Source organism: Loxodonta africana, chromosome 24, assembly GCF_030014295.1.
Source record: "Loxodonta africana isolate mLoxAfr1 chromosome 24, mLoxAfr1.hap2, whole genome shotgun sequence".
NCBI classification, from domain to species: Eukaryota; Metazoa; Chordata; class Mammalia; order Proboscidea; family Elephantidae; genus Loxodonta; species Loxodonta africana.
Window position 1 is genome coordinate 503057 of NC_087365.1, and position 13486 is coordinate 516542.

The 13486-nt window shown below is 42.4% G+C and overlaps 1 protein-coding gene across 3 annotated transcripts in view; it reads left to right on the plus strand.

Moving 5' to 3' along the window:
- Positions 1–13486, plus strand: part of ABHD12 (abhydrolase domain containing 12, lysophospholipase) — an 85902-nt gene that overhangs the window by 37804 nt on the left and 34612 nt on the right. Inside the window, exon 1 of one of the 3 annotated variants that reach the window (XM_023549941.2) lies at positions 1856–2837. The exons of 1 other annotated variant lie outside the window; for it this stretch is intronic. In XM_023549941.2, coding sequence (XP_023405709.1) covers positions 2785–2837 — 53 coding nt within the window. In that variant the 5' untranslated portion in view covers positions 1856–2784. Of the gene's footprint in view, positions 1–1855; positions 2838–10859; positions 10886–13486 lie in introns of those variants that run through there. One more of the 3 variants, XM_023549943.2, reaches the window with a different exon arrangement.

A 13486-nucleotide genomic window follows, 5' to 3' on the forward strand; every position in this document is an offset into this window, starting at 1 on the left:
TCTGGTGCTGGACAGGACACTGTCGTGATCTCTGAAGCATCAAACTACTGTTCTTAAGCTCTAATGTGGTAAAAAGCAACTGAAATTTAGGTACCCGAAAAGGAAATTGGAGCTCAGGGTGATGATTTGGACTGGTGCCAGTGAGAGTTGAACAGAGCTTGGATGTATTCACCTCTCCTGACCTCTGACAGGGGGAGGCCCTTTGGATTCTGTTCCGTGTTTACTGTCTGCTTCTGTGTAGGGACCCTGTGTAAAGTATTGCACTTCATTTAATATGCACACCATTTCTTGAAGGTAGATTCTGTTGTAGCCTCAGAGCTGACTTGCCCAGGGTCTCCCAGACTGCAAGAAGTGAAAGCCCAGCTCAGTCCCCAGCCGTCTCTCCAGGAGCCCAGATGTGGCCATTCATTGCATGCGCCACACTTCCCCACCTCTCTAATGAAAGAGAAGCACGTTCTGCCAGATTATGAGTCCTTGCTTTGAGTATTCTTCCTTCCCTGTTACAGTGGTTAGGGTAGGTTGTTTAAATATTTACCCCTGTAACAGTAAGATGAAAAAATCATTGTCAAATGGGAAATCAGAGGGAACTGATTTCAACAACTGCACCTCCCTAATCAGCCATTTATCTCGGCGAGTCGCTGATTCTCACGCTTTCCCCCGTCAGTGTAGCTACTATGCTGAAGGAACGTGTTTGTCCCTGGCTGTCTCCTACCCGTCTCGTTTGTGGCACATCTGAGGGATATGCTTGCAGAGGAGAGCTGTGCTGTTGCAGTTACCTCCCAGGTTCTCAGGTGGGTTAAAGGCTCTGCCAGTGACTCCACCTCTCAGGCTCTGGTCCTCATGCTGGGGAGGTGAGGGGCAGGAGGTGTGCACGGGCTTCAGTCACACTCCCCAGTACGTGAACCCTAAGTCAGGTGAGGGTTGCAGGGTTCTTGTCTGTTTATACCCTTCTGTGTAAAAGCAGAGCCACTGTCTGGAAATGGAGAGTTGACCATATACCTGGCCTAGCTGAACAGAGAATCTTACATTGAGTACTTACTGATATTGGCAACTTAAAGGGAGTCTGAGAGCTTGCACCAGCTGCCCCTCAAAGGGGACCCGGTGGGAAGTGAAACTTGTTTAGTTGCAGGTGCTGGGAGCTGAGACCAACCATGGGAGAAGCTACCATGGAAGCCTGACCCTGAGTTTTGTTCTTTCCGTTTCGTTTTGTGAATGCTGTTTGACAGAAAAGTTCTAGATAACAAACTTAAGGTGTACTTTTCTTTTTCATCTCAAAGTGCAGTAGCTACATTTATATAAACAAGCTCATCCACTTAGTGTTTCATCCGTACAGATTATCTTTTGGGGCTCCGTGGTTCCTGGGTTTGGCTTCTGTTCTCTCAGGAATGGACGCTCTTTCTCTGCCTGTCAGTGTTTCATATTATTTCCCTAGTTTCACAGCTCAAAGTGGGAAAAAGAAGACAGCCTCCTTAGCGTATGAATTATTCCTTTCATTTGGTCGCATGCAATGAAAAAAATCTTTTTAAAAATATGCCCTTTATATTTGTTCAGAGAAGACATTTTGCTCTTTTAACAGAAGATGGTAAAAATAAAAATGAAAAAATGACAACTCCATCCGACAGGGAGTTTTCTTAGATTGAGTTCAGAGGTACAGCATTTCTCCTTAGACATGATAAGGTCAGCCTCCTTCTTCTTTTCTGTATCACCCTTAAAATTGGAGACAAGTGTCTTTTTTTTTTTTTTTTTGTCTTCATTTGTTTTCTGCCTGTTTCCTTTTGTTAGGCTGTAGCAGGGACTCTTCGCTTTCCAGCCCGCAGGGTATCAGGAGGTAAAGCAGTTGTTTGGTTTGTAGTACCAGTTAGCTCAGCGTAGTACCCAGAATATCCGGTCGTAGCTTAGCAAAGGATGTTTCAGCGTTTATTTGAGGGTGGGCCTTTGGGGAATGGCTGTCCCACTGCTTTTCCTGTTTTCTGATCCAAATATAAAGTCTTTGATAGCTAAAATCTCTTAGAAAAGAATAATGTCTCCCTTGGTCAAAGCAGTTTAATTAAGTTTGAGTACCACTTGAGAAGGCACAGAAGGAGAAGAAAAAGAAGAGAAAGCAGAGTCAGATATGAGAGAATGGACAAAGATATGATTGGGGCAGGTTTCTAATGCTGACCTGCCAGAGGGAGGCCTTAAAGCACTGTCATTCTAAGAAAAGAATAGAATGAGCAAAAGTTGAGGAGACCTGAGCAAGTTAATTTTTTTCCTAGTATAAAAATTAATTCATTTTTTCTGGCAATTACAACAGTCCTGTCTTGCATAGACTTTTGTTGGACTTATAATTTGGCCTGCCAGATTTCTGTTGGTGTCACCATATTCTCTAGTCTTACTGCCAGTCCCCTTGGGATCCTGTGTGTCTGTGTAAATGTCTGATCCAAGAGCGTCCTAGTCTTTGACATCAGGAAAGGTGAGCTGCGGTCAGTTTTTTGTGGACAGTGTGTCTCGTAAACAAGCCTCCTTCCTTTATCTGTAACAGGTGGCTCCTATGCAGCATTTTAGCCCAGAAGGCATGAGCTGTGGTAATTAGTGCTGAAAAGTTAGAATGCTCAAAAACTCTGAGCAGTAAGTGTGACCTTCACTGGAAGGACTGGTTTTGTCTCTTGTAAAACCTACCCAGAGCTGAGCTTGGTCGGAGAGGATCCTCTTGCCTTGGGCACCGTGAGCTGGTTGGTGCAGCACAGCCTTCCTTGCCTCGCCTTCCTGCTCCAAGCTCTCCCCAGACCCTCCTTCCAGGACAGCATGTGGTTCTGTGTCCAGCTCCTGCCCACCACACCTATGAACTGGCACCGCAGGTAAGGGGCAGCCTTTCAAGTGAAATTAGTGTTGGTTTTTGCTTACTGTCAGATATGATTTCCTGCTTTATTAAACTTGCTTGATTTCTTGGGCTAGAAACTCCTGTCTTTTTTTTTTTTTTTTATTTGCTGATGAAGTGGTTTAGGTCATGAAATAAAAACCTTCTGGTCCTGAAGGGTTAAAAGATTCATTTGGCCACTCCAGGATGGCTTCACTTTTTCCCAGATTCACTGTCCCTCCTGGCTTATCCAGAGATAAGTGAGAAGGAGATTCAGGCCTCCTCTCTATCCATATCTGCCTGTTCCATGTGTCAGGGGAGTGGGAGTGCTAGACAACCAAAGTATTTTGCCGAAGAAGTATGACGCTTAGGTGCAGGTGGTGGTGGTTCTGATCATTCTTCTACATCAATGATCACGGCCAGCATTCTTTAGTCAGATACTGGTTGAGCACAAACTACGAGCTAGCACTGAGTTGGGTGCTACAGAGACAGAAGGAATGAAGGTGACAGATGGTGTTTTAGGGGTCAGAGGGAAGAACGGGCCAGGCCAGACTTCCTAGGCCCAAGCCAAAGACTCCTCTACACCTTGGACGCTTGCGTGTTTCCCCAGCGTTTGGGACATCAAGGTTAGCTCTCCCAGAAGAGCTCTGGGTTTTGTTCCCAGGAGTAGACAGGAATGTTCCCAGTCCCCAGCTGTGCAGAAGGTGGATGGGAGCAGGCATTCTCTGGACTCATGATTTGTGTACTTCTCAGTGGTACATGAAGAAGATAAAATATTCTGAAGTACAAGTTGTAAGAGGTTATCTTTTGAAACAACTTGAAAGTAATGTTACATACTTGCTAATAATTTGCTTATTCTTTACATTTCTACTTTGAGTTCTTTAGTGTAGTTTTCAAGTGCTTATTCATATTTTGTGAGTTATTTTTGAAGGCACATTATTAAACATGGCAACTGTTTGCCAGAAAAAAATGAGGCTTGCTGTCAGTTCTAGAATTTGGAAAGAGCGTGCGATACTTCTTTGATTATTGTTTTTGTGTTATTTAGTGATAGATTTCTGACTTTTTAAACTAGCTCATTTTCATCTACAAATTCTTTACGTTTTCCTCTATAATTGGATATCAGGGACCTACAGAATGATAGAGCTGCTATTTTAAGGTCAGCAATTTTGAAGGCTGTATTTATTTCAATTAAAATTTATATTTTAATTAAAATTTAATTTTGAGAAATCTTTTTTATACATATGTACCATAAATGTATACCCTTTTTGAGAAAACAGTATCCTGAGTTTGAAAGATACGGATAGCCTCTTACCTAGCAGCACCTTCATTCAGCCTATCTATTAAATAAACAAATGTCACTGCTTACTTGTATATCTGGCACTGTGTTAGATTCTGTGGTTAATTTACTTCACAGAGGACACAAGCTGTGAAATACAAAAAAGTGTGAAACTCTAAGTACAGTGGAAGCCCAGAAGAGATGTGGCGGCTCCAGTCACTCTCTGCATTAATCATCACAAGGCAGTAAATCTTAGATCAAGGACTGATTGAGCACAAACTATGGACCTGGTCTTGGATAGGTGCCTCAGGGACAGATGGAGAGGCACGGTGCCTGCTGGAGAGAGTTCACCAGAACAGGCAGTGCTGCGTAAACGAAGAGAGGCCCACGCTGCTGTGCTAGTCCCATTGTAGAGAGGTACAGCATGCATCTGGCCAGTGAGGGCAGTCATCCATGCTTAGGAAGACTGGCGATGTTAAAGATAAACTCTGGAATTAGTTCAAAAGAATAACACAATAAAATTAAAAATAAACATCTTACTTTGAATTCAAGGGGTTTCTATCTTACCCAAGAGCCCAAAATCAAAAAATAAAAGCCAAATCTGCAAAAATATTCCTGCCTGTAGCTTTGCTAATTTATTTTTCACCTAAAACTGCTGAACTACCTTGCAGCATTGTTAACTCCCCCTTACTGCTTCAAAGAATGTCAGTAATGAGGATACTGAGGCACAGTTTGACACAGTGCTTCAGTCTTTGCAAACCCCTGTGTGACAAACATTTGTTAACTATAAACTCTTGCTCTATGATTTAATAAATAATTTGAAAATGAGGGGAATGCCTCTCCCTGCAAGAAGAAAAACATTCCCAGGGACTCAAGATTTTACCACAGGGTTAAATATTAAATACAAGTTTTTTTTTGTTTTGTTTTGCTTTTTAAATAGTTTATTTTTGTTGTTCTTGGGAATATACACAGCAAAAACACTAATTCAAGTTTTTGCATGTACCATTCAGTGATGTCAATTACATTCTTCAAGCTGTGCAAACATTCTTACCCTCTGAGTTGATCCACCTTCAGTAACATAAACTCACTGCCTCCTAAGGTTGCTATCTAATCTTTTGAGTTGCTGTTGTCAGTTTGATCCCATATAGATAGTTCTTAAAAGAGTATAATGCTCATGGCAGAACTTTTTTACTAGTTAAACTAAACTATTGTTTGGTATTAAGATGACTTCAAGGGAAATTTTTTATTTAAGGTTTAAAGATTATCTTAGGGCAATAGTTTGGGGAGTTCATCCAGTCTCCATGGCTCCAGAAACTCTGTATTCCATGAGAATTTGAAATTATTTTCTGCGTTTTCCCCCCTTTTGATCAGGATTCGCCTATAAATCTTTGACCAAAATGTTCGGTAATGGTAACCAGACATCATTCAGTTCTTCTGGTCTATGGCAAAGGAGGCAGTAGTTGCTTATGGAGGCAGCCAGCCACACCTTCCATTTCTTCTGTCTCTTTCTGACTCTCCTTCCTCTGTTGCTCCTGACAAGTAGAGACCAACAGTTGTATCTTAGATGACCACTCTCCAGCCTTTAAGACCCCAGATGCTATTCACTGGACTTGGAGGTAGAACATAAGCTTTATGAACTATATTATGCCAGTTGCCTGAGTTGTCCCATGAGACTCTAATCCTCAGTCTTCAAGCCAAGAAAACTGATCCTATAAGGTGATTGGTTATGGCTAAGAAGTATCAGTTTTTATGACCCTTATTTGTTTTGTTGTATATATACACACACATACATCTATGCACATAAACACGCGTGTATTTTGGTTGTGATTGTGGTTGCAAAATAGCATTTACCTAAACATCCCCTTTTTGTGTGTATGCGTGTATGTGTGGGAGGTATACAACCTAGTGGCATCAGTTATCTTGGTTAAGCTGTGTACACTCAGCTATATTCAGGGCTACCTTTTCCATCACCATGGGTAAAACGTGACCACTGTTTATAGAATTAATCCTTCACCCCAGTGAGCTTTAGTCTCTGTGTATATAGCTGTACTTGTTGTTTTATTAAAAGTGAGATCGTACAGTATTTGTCCTTTTGTGATTGACTTATGTGCTCAGCATAATGTCCTCTAAGTTCATCTACGTTCCAAGATGTTTTGGGAACTCATCATTCTTTGTGCCTGCGTAGTATTCCATTGTATGTATATACCACGTTTTCTTTATCCATTCATCCATTGATGAACACTTAGGTTGTTTTCATGGATTGGCTATGGTGAATTGTGCTGCAGTGAACATAGGTGTGCGTATTTCTGTTCATGTCTCTTCTGTTAGATAAATACAAGTTGTTGTTTTTTGTTTAATGAATGCAAGTTTCCATAGTGACAAAGTACTTAACAGTTATTGATTTAGAATTAAAAAGAAAAAAAAAACTAACTGTGGAAAGTTTGATCTCTTATCTATTTGTAGCTGTGAGACCTCTTGAAGTTAAAATTAAGGAAGCGCACAGTCTTTTTCATTAAAACATTAGGTAATAGGTTTGTTATTGACTATCGTTCTTAAGCCAGAAAAAAAACAGACTGACAATGCTGCAGAGTAGTTTAGCAGTTCGTGGTGAAAAAAACAAGTTAATAGTTTTACAGTTTTGAGTTAGGCTTTTACTGTCAATTTTGGGCTTGTGGGTAAGAAATCAAGGTAAGATGTCTATTTTTGGCTTTATTTCACAGGGAACTGTGAAAACTTGAAGACTTGATTTTTTTTTTTCTTAAAACATGTTTTTAGTTAATACCTGGACCAGTACTCTTCAGTTTTATTTTGTGCTTCAACCCACATAAGAGTTTAAAAGCTGCGTTTTCCTTTGCACAATTTTAAGTTGACATCTAAAATTTGCTGTAAGTTTAAATAGTTGCATAGTGTGGTGAAATGAATTCTTCACTTGGCCTTTTGCCTTAGTTCTCTGGAAAAACAGCTTGAGAGATTTTTACCCTAAGGCCTGAGGAGTTACCTATGCCCTAGTTTGCTACCCCAGAGGGTTTGTCATTTCCTGAGTAAGCTGTAAACAACTTGGTTTGATACTTTTTGTCCGGCCCTGGGCTGTAGTCTCTGCTGTGATTGGTATGCACCCTGCAGGGATTGGTCAATACACTATGCAAATGAAGTGACTGGACTATGCAAATGAGGTGACTATATCCATTTTAGACTGGGTTCTCTAGAGAAGCAAAACCAATGAAGTGCATATACACATGCACCTCACCACCCCCCACACACATACACAGAGCCATCAAGGAAGTGGCTGACATGGTTGTAGAGGCTGGAAAGTTTCAAGTCCATGGTTCAGGCTGGAGGCTTCTCCTTAAGTAGCTGCCAGGCTGATGAACCTAAGATCAGCAGGTCAGATGGCAAGCCTCACAGGCTGCTGAGAATGACAAATTGCAAGATCAGCAGATAAGACAGCAGGCCGTGGCTTACAGGCTGAGGAGGCTGATGAATCCCAAGATTGGCAAATGAAACAGCAGGTCACTGGTTCACAGGCTGCAGAGACTGATGAATCCCAAGGACGACAGTTAAGCTGTTAGCTCAAGTTCCAAGAGCCAGAGGTCAGATGATGAGCCAGACACAGGATCCAGAGCAAGTAAAAGCCAGTGAACTGTGCCAGAAAGTCCATATATATTGGATGTGGCCACACCTCCAGGAAAAGTTACTTTCAACTGACTGGCAGCTCATAGTAGGCCTCCTCATGGAGGTGATTACCTAATATCAGATCTCGTTATGGAGGTGATTATATCATTACATAGCTGCAAAGCTACGTCATAACTGCCAAATGACAGAATCAGGCCCAGCCAAGTTGACACACAATCTTAACCATCACAGTCCACCCCTTATCAACTTGGCACCTGTACACATCTCCCTAAACCATACACAATATCTAAATAAAGACAGTTATAAAGTCATACTCACGCCTAACATGATACAACTAACATATGCAACCGAAAAACGCACTAGCCCTGTTTACATCTTGTATTTCTTTATAACTGAAGAAGACAAAAATATTTGATCACACGTACAAGAAACAAATATTCATAACAATTACAGTCCTCATTTCTGCAACTGGTCACGTGGTTATAGCTGGTATTTAGAACTATGTTCTTCTGTCACTCGTTCTGTATTCTCCTCACCCTCAGCAAGCGCCTCAGCTTGTTGTGGTTCTTTGCCTGGTGGGGTTTCCCAAATCTTCATTCCTGAAGGGTCTGAGCCATTAGTAATCATATCAGCATTAGATTAACTTTAATGACAGGGCATGGTGGTACTAAGAGACATCCTAGGGGTCTCTTGTATTCCAGAAATACTCATCTTTACCTCCGTTATGTAATATCAGTCCAATTTCCTCTTGGTAGTCAGGATCAATCACAGCAGCCAATACAGTAACCCTCTTTTTTGCCTGTTGATCCAGAGGCATAAGGAGCCCAAAGTGGCCAAGTGGCTTTCTTAACTTCCGGTTCAGTGGAATCAGTGTTGTGTCTCCTGGTAGGAGCGTTCCTCCCTTTGGAACTAAGATCTCTAGACCTGCAAAGCATAGGGTTGGGGAGAAAGGAAGCAAAAATTTTGCAAGTGAGTCATTAGGGGTAATAGTGAGTGGTGCCACTACCATATCCACCCTTTGATTTCTGGACCCATGAATCCTGGCTATGGGAGAAACAGCACCACGGATCGGGTGTTGGTTTAGAGTATATATAACCTCCTGGAGAACATTGCCCCAACCCTCCAAGGTATTGCCACCTAGCTGGTGCTGTAATGGTATCTTTAGAAGGCCATTCCATTGTTCTATCAAGCCAGCTGCGTCAGGATGATGGAGAACTTAGCAAGACCAGTGAATTCCACGAGCATGGGCCCAATTGCCAGACTTCATTTGCTGTGAGGTGAGTCCCTTGATCTGAGGTGATGCTCTGCAGGATATCATGACAATGGATGAGGCACTCTGTAAGTCCGTGGATGGTAGCTTTGGCAGAAGCACTGCATGCAGGGAAGGCAAATCTGTATCTAGGATAAGTGCCTACTCCAGTGAGAAAATGCTGTCCTTTCCATGATGGAAGCAGTCCAATGGAATCAACATGCCACCAGGTTGCTGGCTGATGACCTCAGGGAATGGTGCCATGTCAGGGACTCAGCGTTGTTCTCTGCTGCTGGCAGATTGGGCACTCAGGGTGGCTGTAGCCAAATCAGCCTTGGTGAGTGGAGGTCCATGTTGCTGGGTCCATACATAACCTCCATCCCTGCCACCAAGGCCAGTTTGTTTATGAGCCCACTGGGCAATGATGGGAGTGGCTGGGGAAAGAGGTTGATTGGTTTCCACAGAACATGTCATCCTATCCACCTGATAAAACCCTCCTCTGCCAAGGTCACCCTTTGGTGAGCACTCATATGAAACACAAATATCTTTACTTCTTTGGCCCATTCAGAGAGGTCTGTCCACACACCTCTTCCCCATACCCTCATGTCTCTAATTTTCTAATGTTCCTTCCAAATCTCTGACCATCCAGCCAAACCACTGGCCACAGCCCATGAATCAGTGTACAGTCACTCATCTGGCCGCTTCTGCCTCCAAGCCAAGTGAACAGTCAGGTGCACTGCTTGAAGTTCTGCCCATTGGGAGGATCTCCCTCCACCACTCTCCTTCAGGGAGGCCCGTCAAGGGACTGCAGTGCTGCCACTGTCCACTTTTGAGTGGTGCCTGCGTATTGCATGGAACCATCTGTAAACCAGGCACGAGTTTTCTCTTCCTCAGTCAACTCATCATAACAAACTCCCCATGAGACCACAGGGGAGACTGGGAGATGGAAGATAATGTGACAGGAGTGGAGGCCATGGGCATTGGGGCCACTTCCTCATGCAACTTACTTGTGCCTTCAGGTCCTGCTCAGGCCCGATCTCCTATATACCATTTCCATTTAATGATGGAGTGCTGCTGTGTACGTCCAACTTTATGGCTCTGTGGGTAAAACAACACCCAGTTCATGATGGGCAGCTCAGGCCACATGGTGACTTGGTGTCCCGTGGTTAAGCATTTATTAAGCATTCAGCCTCGTTTTGGGTGGGTCTCTACTAAGGCCCAGTAACAAGCCAAAAGCTGTTTCTCCAAAGGAGGGTAGTTTATTCACATAGGATGGCAGGGCTTTGCTTCAAAATCCCGAGAACCTGCTCTGTGATTCACCAGTGGGGGCCTGCCAGAGACTCCAAGCAGCATCTCTATCTGCCACTGCCACTCCGAACACCATTGGATCAGCTGGATCATATGGCCCAAGGGGCAGAGCAGCCTGCATGGCAGCCGAAACTTGTTGCAGAGCCTTCTCTTGGTCTGGCCCCACTCAAAACTGGCAGCTTTTCAAGTCATTTGATAAATAGACCAGAGTAGCACACCCAGATGAGGAATATGTTACCTCCAAAATCCAAGAAGGCCCACCAGACATTGTGCCTACTTTTAAGTTGTGGGAGGAGCCACATGCAATAACTTTTCCTTCACTTCAGAAGGAATATCTTGACATGCCCACCACTGAATCCTTAAAAATTTCACTGAGGTGGAAGGTGCCTGAATTTTTGTGGAATTAATTTCCCACCCTCTAGCATGCAAATGTAGAGTCATTGACACTTTCTTCTTACAGGTCCAGTCAGCATAATGTCATCAGTGTAATGGACCAGTGTGACATCTTTTGGAAGGGAAAAGTGATCAGGTTCCCTGTGGACTAAACTATGACATAGGACCGGAGAGTTGATATGTCCCTGAGGTAGGACAGCAGAGGTGTATTGCTGGCCTTGCCAGCTGAAGGCCAAGTGCTTCTGGTGGTCCTTTGAAACACTTATGGAGAAAAAGGCATTAGCGGTAACAGCTGCATACCAGGCACCAGGAGATGTCTTAATTTGCTCAAGCAGTGAGACCACACCTGGAACAGCAGCTGAGACTGTAGTCAGCACCTGGTTAAGGTTACAGTAATCCACTGTCACTCTCCAAAATCCGTCTGGGTTTTGCACAGGCCAGCTTGGCGAGTTGAATGGGATGTGGTGGGAATCACCACTCCTGCATCCTTCACGTCTTTGATGGAGGCAGTAATCTCTGTAATCTCTCCAGGAATGTGGTATTGCTTTCAGTTTTCTGTTTTCCTAGGTAGGGGCCATTCTAATGGCTTCTGTTTGGCTTTTCCTACCATAACAGCCCTTACTCCACTTGTCAGGGGTCCAGTGTCAGGGTTCTGCCAGTTGCTGAGTATATTTATTCCAATTATGCATTCTGGAATTGGAAAAATAACTACAGGATGCATTCGGAAACCCACTGGACCCACTGTGAAGTAAGACTCCATTAGCAACCTGACCTTCACATGCCCCCACTCAGACTGGCATGCCACAGTGATGTTTTGGGTCTTCAAGCCAGTATCCACTAATCCCCCAAAAGCCTGGTTGTTTCCTTTTCCCCAATGAACAGCCACTCTTGTAAAAGGTCATAGATCCCTTTGGGGAAGGCTGAGAGAGATTACCAGTATAAATTTTTGGCAGTGTGGTAGAGTCCTTCCTCAAGGGGACCTGGCCTCCGCTTCATTCAAGGGGTTGTGGGTCTGTAAACTCGCTCAAGTCTGGGAATTGATTGTGGGGCCGTGACTCTATTCTGGCAATTCAAGTTAGACTGCTGTTCATCTTAACCTTGAGTTCTTCCACTTGTACAGATTAAGTGAATATTTAATAAATTTGCAAGCTCTTTCACTCCTAGAGATTCTATGACAGAGTAGCAAATGCCATAAGTCCATACGAATCAGACTATTCTGATTATCGTGTTGACTCTGATGTCCACTACTCCTTGATCCATAGGTTGCAGAATGGGCGTTGAGTTAGCAGGCATGAAAACAACATTAATGTCCTTGTACATCTCCGTCAAAGCCCTTGGGTGACCAGGTGCATTGTCAATGAGCAGTAACATTTTGAAAGCATTCAACGGTGGGCTTAAAATATTCAGTAAACCATGTTGTGAACAGATGTGGTGTTATCCAGGTTTTGTTGTTCCATTTATAGAGCACAGGCAGAGTGGATGTAGTGTAATTCTTCAGGCTGTAGGATTTTTAGAATGGTAAATGATTGATCATTCTGCATGCGGAAATCCAGTTTTCCCAGCAGCATTTATTGAAGAAACTCTTCCTTCCTCGTTGAATAGACTTAACACCCTTGTCAAAGATCAGTTGCCCATAGGTGTATGGATTTATTTCTGGACTGTCAATTCTCTTCCATTGGTCTGTATGTCTGCTATTATACTAGTAGCAGGCTGTTTTAATTATTGTACGTTCATAGTATATTTTGAAACTAGAAAGCGTGAGTCCTACCTTATTCTTCTTAAAGATTGCTTTAGCTATCTTTTAGCTATCTCCTGTCATTCCAGGTAAATTTGAGGATTGGCTTTTCCATGCCTGCAAAGAAGGCTGTTGGAATTTTGATGGGAATTGCACCGAATTTATAGATTGCTTTGGGTAGTATTGACATCTTAATTATATTAAGCCTTCCAATCCATGAACACACAATGCCTGAGCATTTATTTAGGTCTTCTCTATTTTTTTTGAGTAATGTTTTATAATTATCTGTGTACAAGTGTTTCACCTTCTTGGTTAAATTTATTTCTAGGTACTTTATTCTTTTAGATGCTATTGTAAATGGTAATGTTTATTTGATTTCCTTTTCAACTTGCTCATTCCTAATGTCATGCATATTTTTAGAACCACCTTAAATATTTTTTTGGAAGTAGTCCTGAAAGAAATAGTCCTACTCAGGCTTTACTAAGACCTGAGTAGGACTATTTTTACTTGGACTTGATAGAGTAAGTTGGAATAGCGATTCTCAAAGTGTGGTCGGGGACTTCTGGGGGACCCCAGCATTCTCTCAGAGGGTCTGTAGGTTAAAGTGATTTCCATGATACTAAGATGTTATTTGACTTTTCCGCTCACTCTTTCATGAAGGTACAATGGAGTCTTCCAGGTGCTACGTGATGTGTGATGTCACGACAGACTGATTGAACGAGCAGAAATGAAAATCCAGCTGTCTTTTATTAAGCTGTCTGTCTGACTTAAACAAATTTGTAAAAAATCTTTAAATTTTTAAATTTAAAAAATTTCTTAAAAATCTGAAATACCACTTTACTCACTGGAATTTCTTGTACTGAAAAATGTAATTATTTTGTATAACATAATATGATTCATATTACCGTGTAATGAGCTCATTACTATTATTATTAGATGATTAATGAACATTTAAAAATTTTCTTAGTTTTAATTTCTCATGTGTTAAAGTAATACAGTAAATATAGTTAATTTAAGCAAGAGCTCCTTGGGACCCTCAATTTTTTTAGTGTAGAA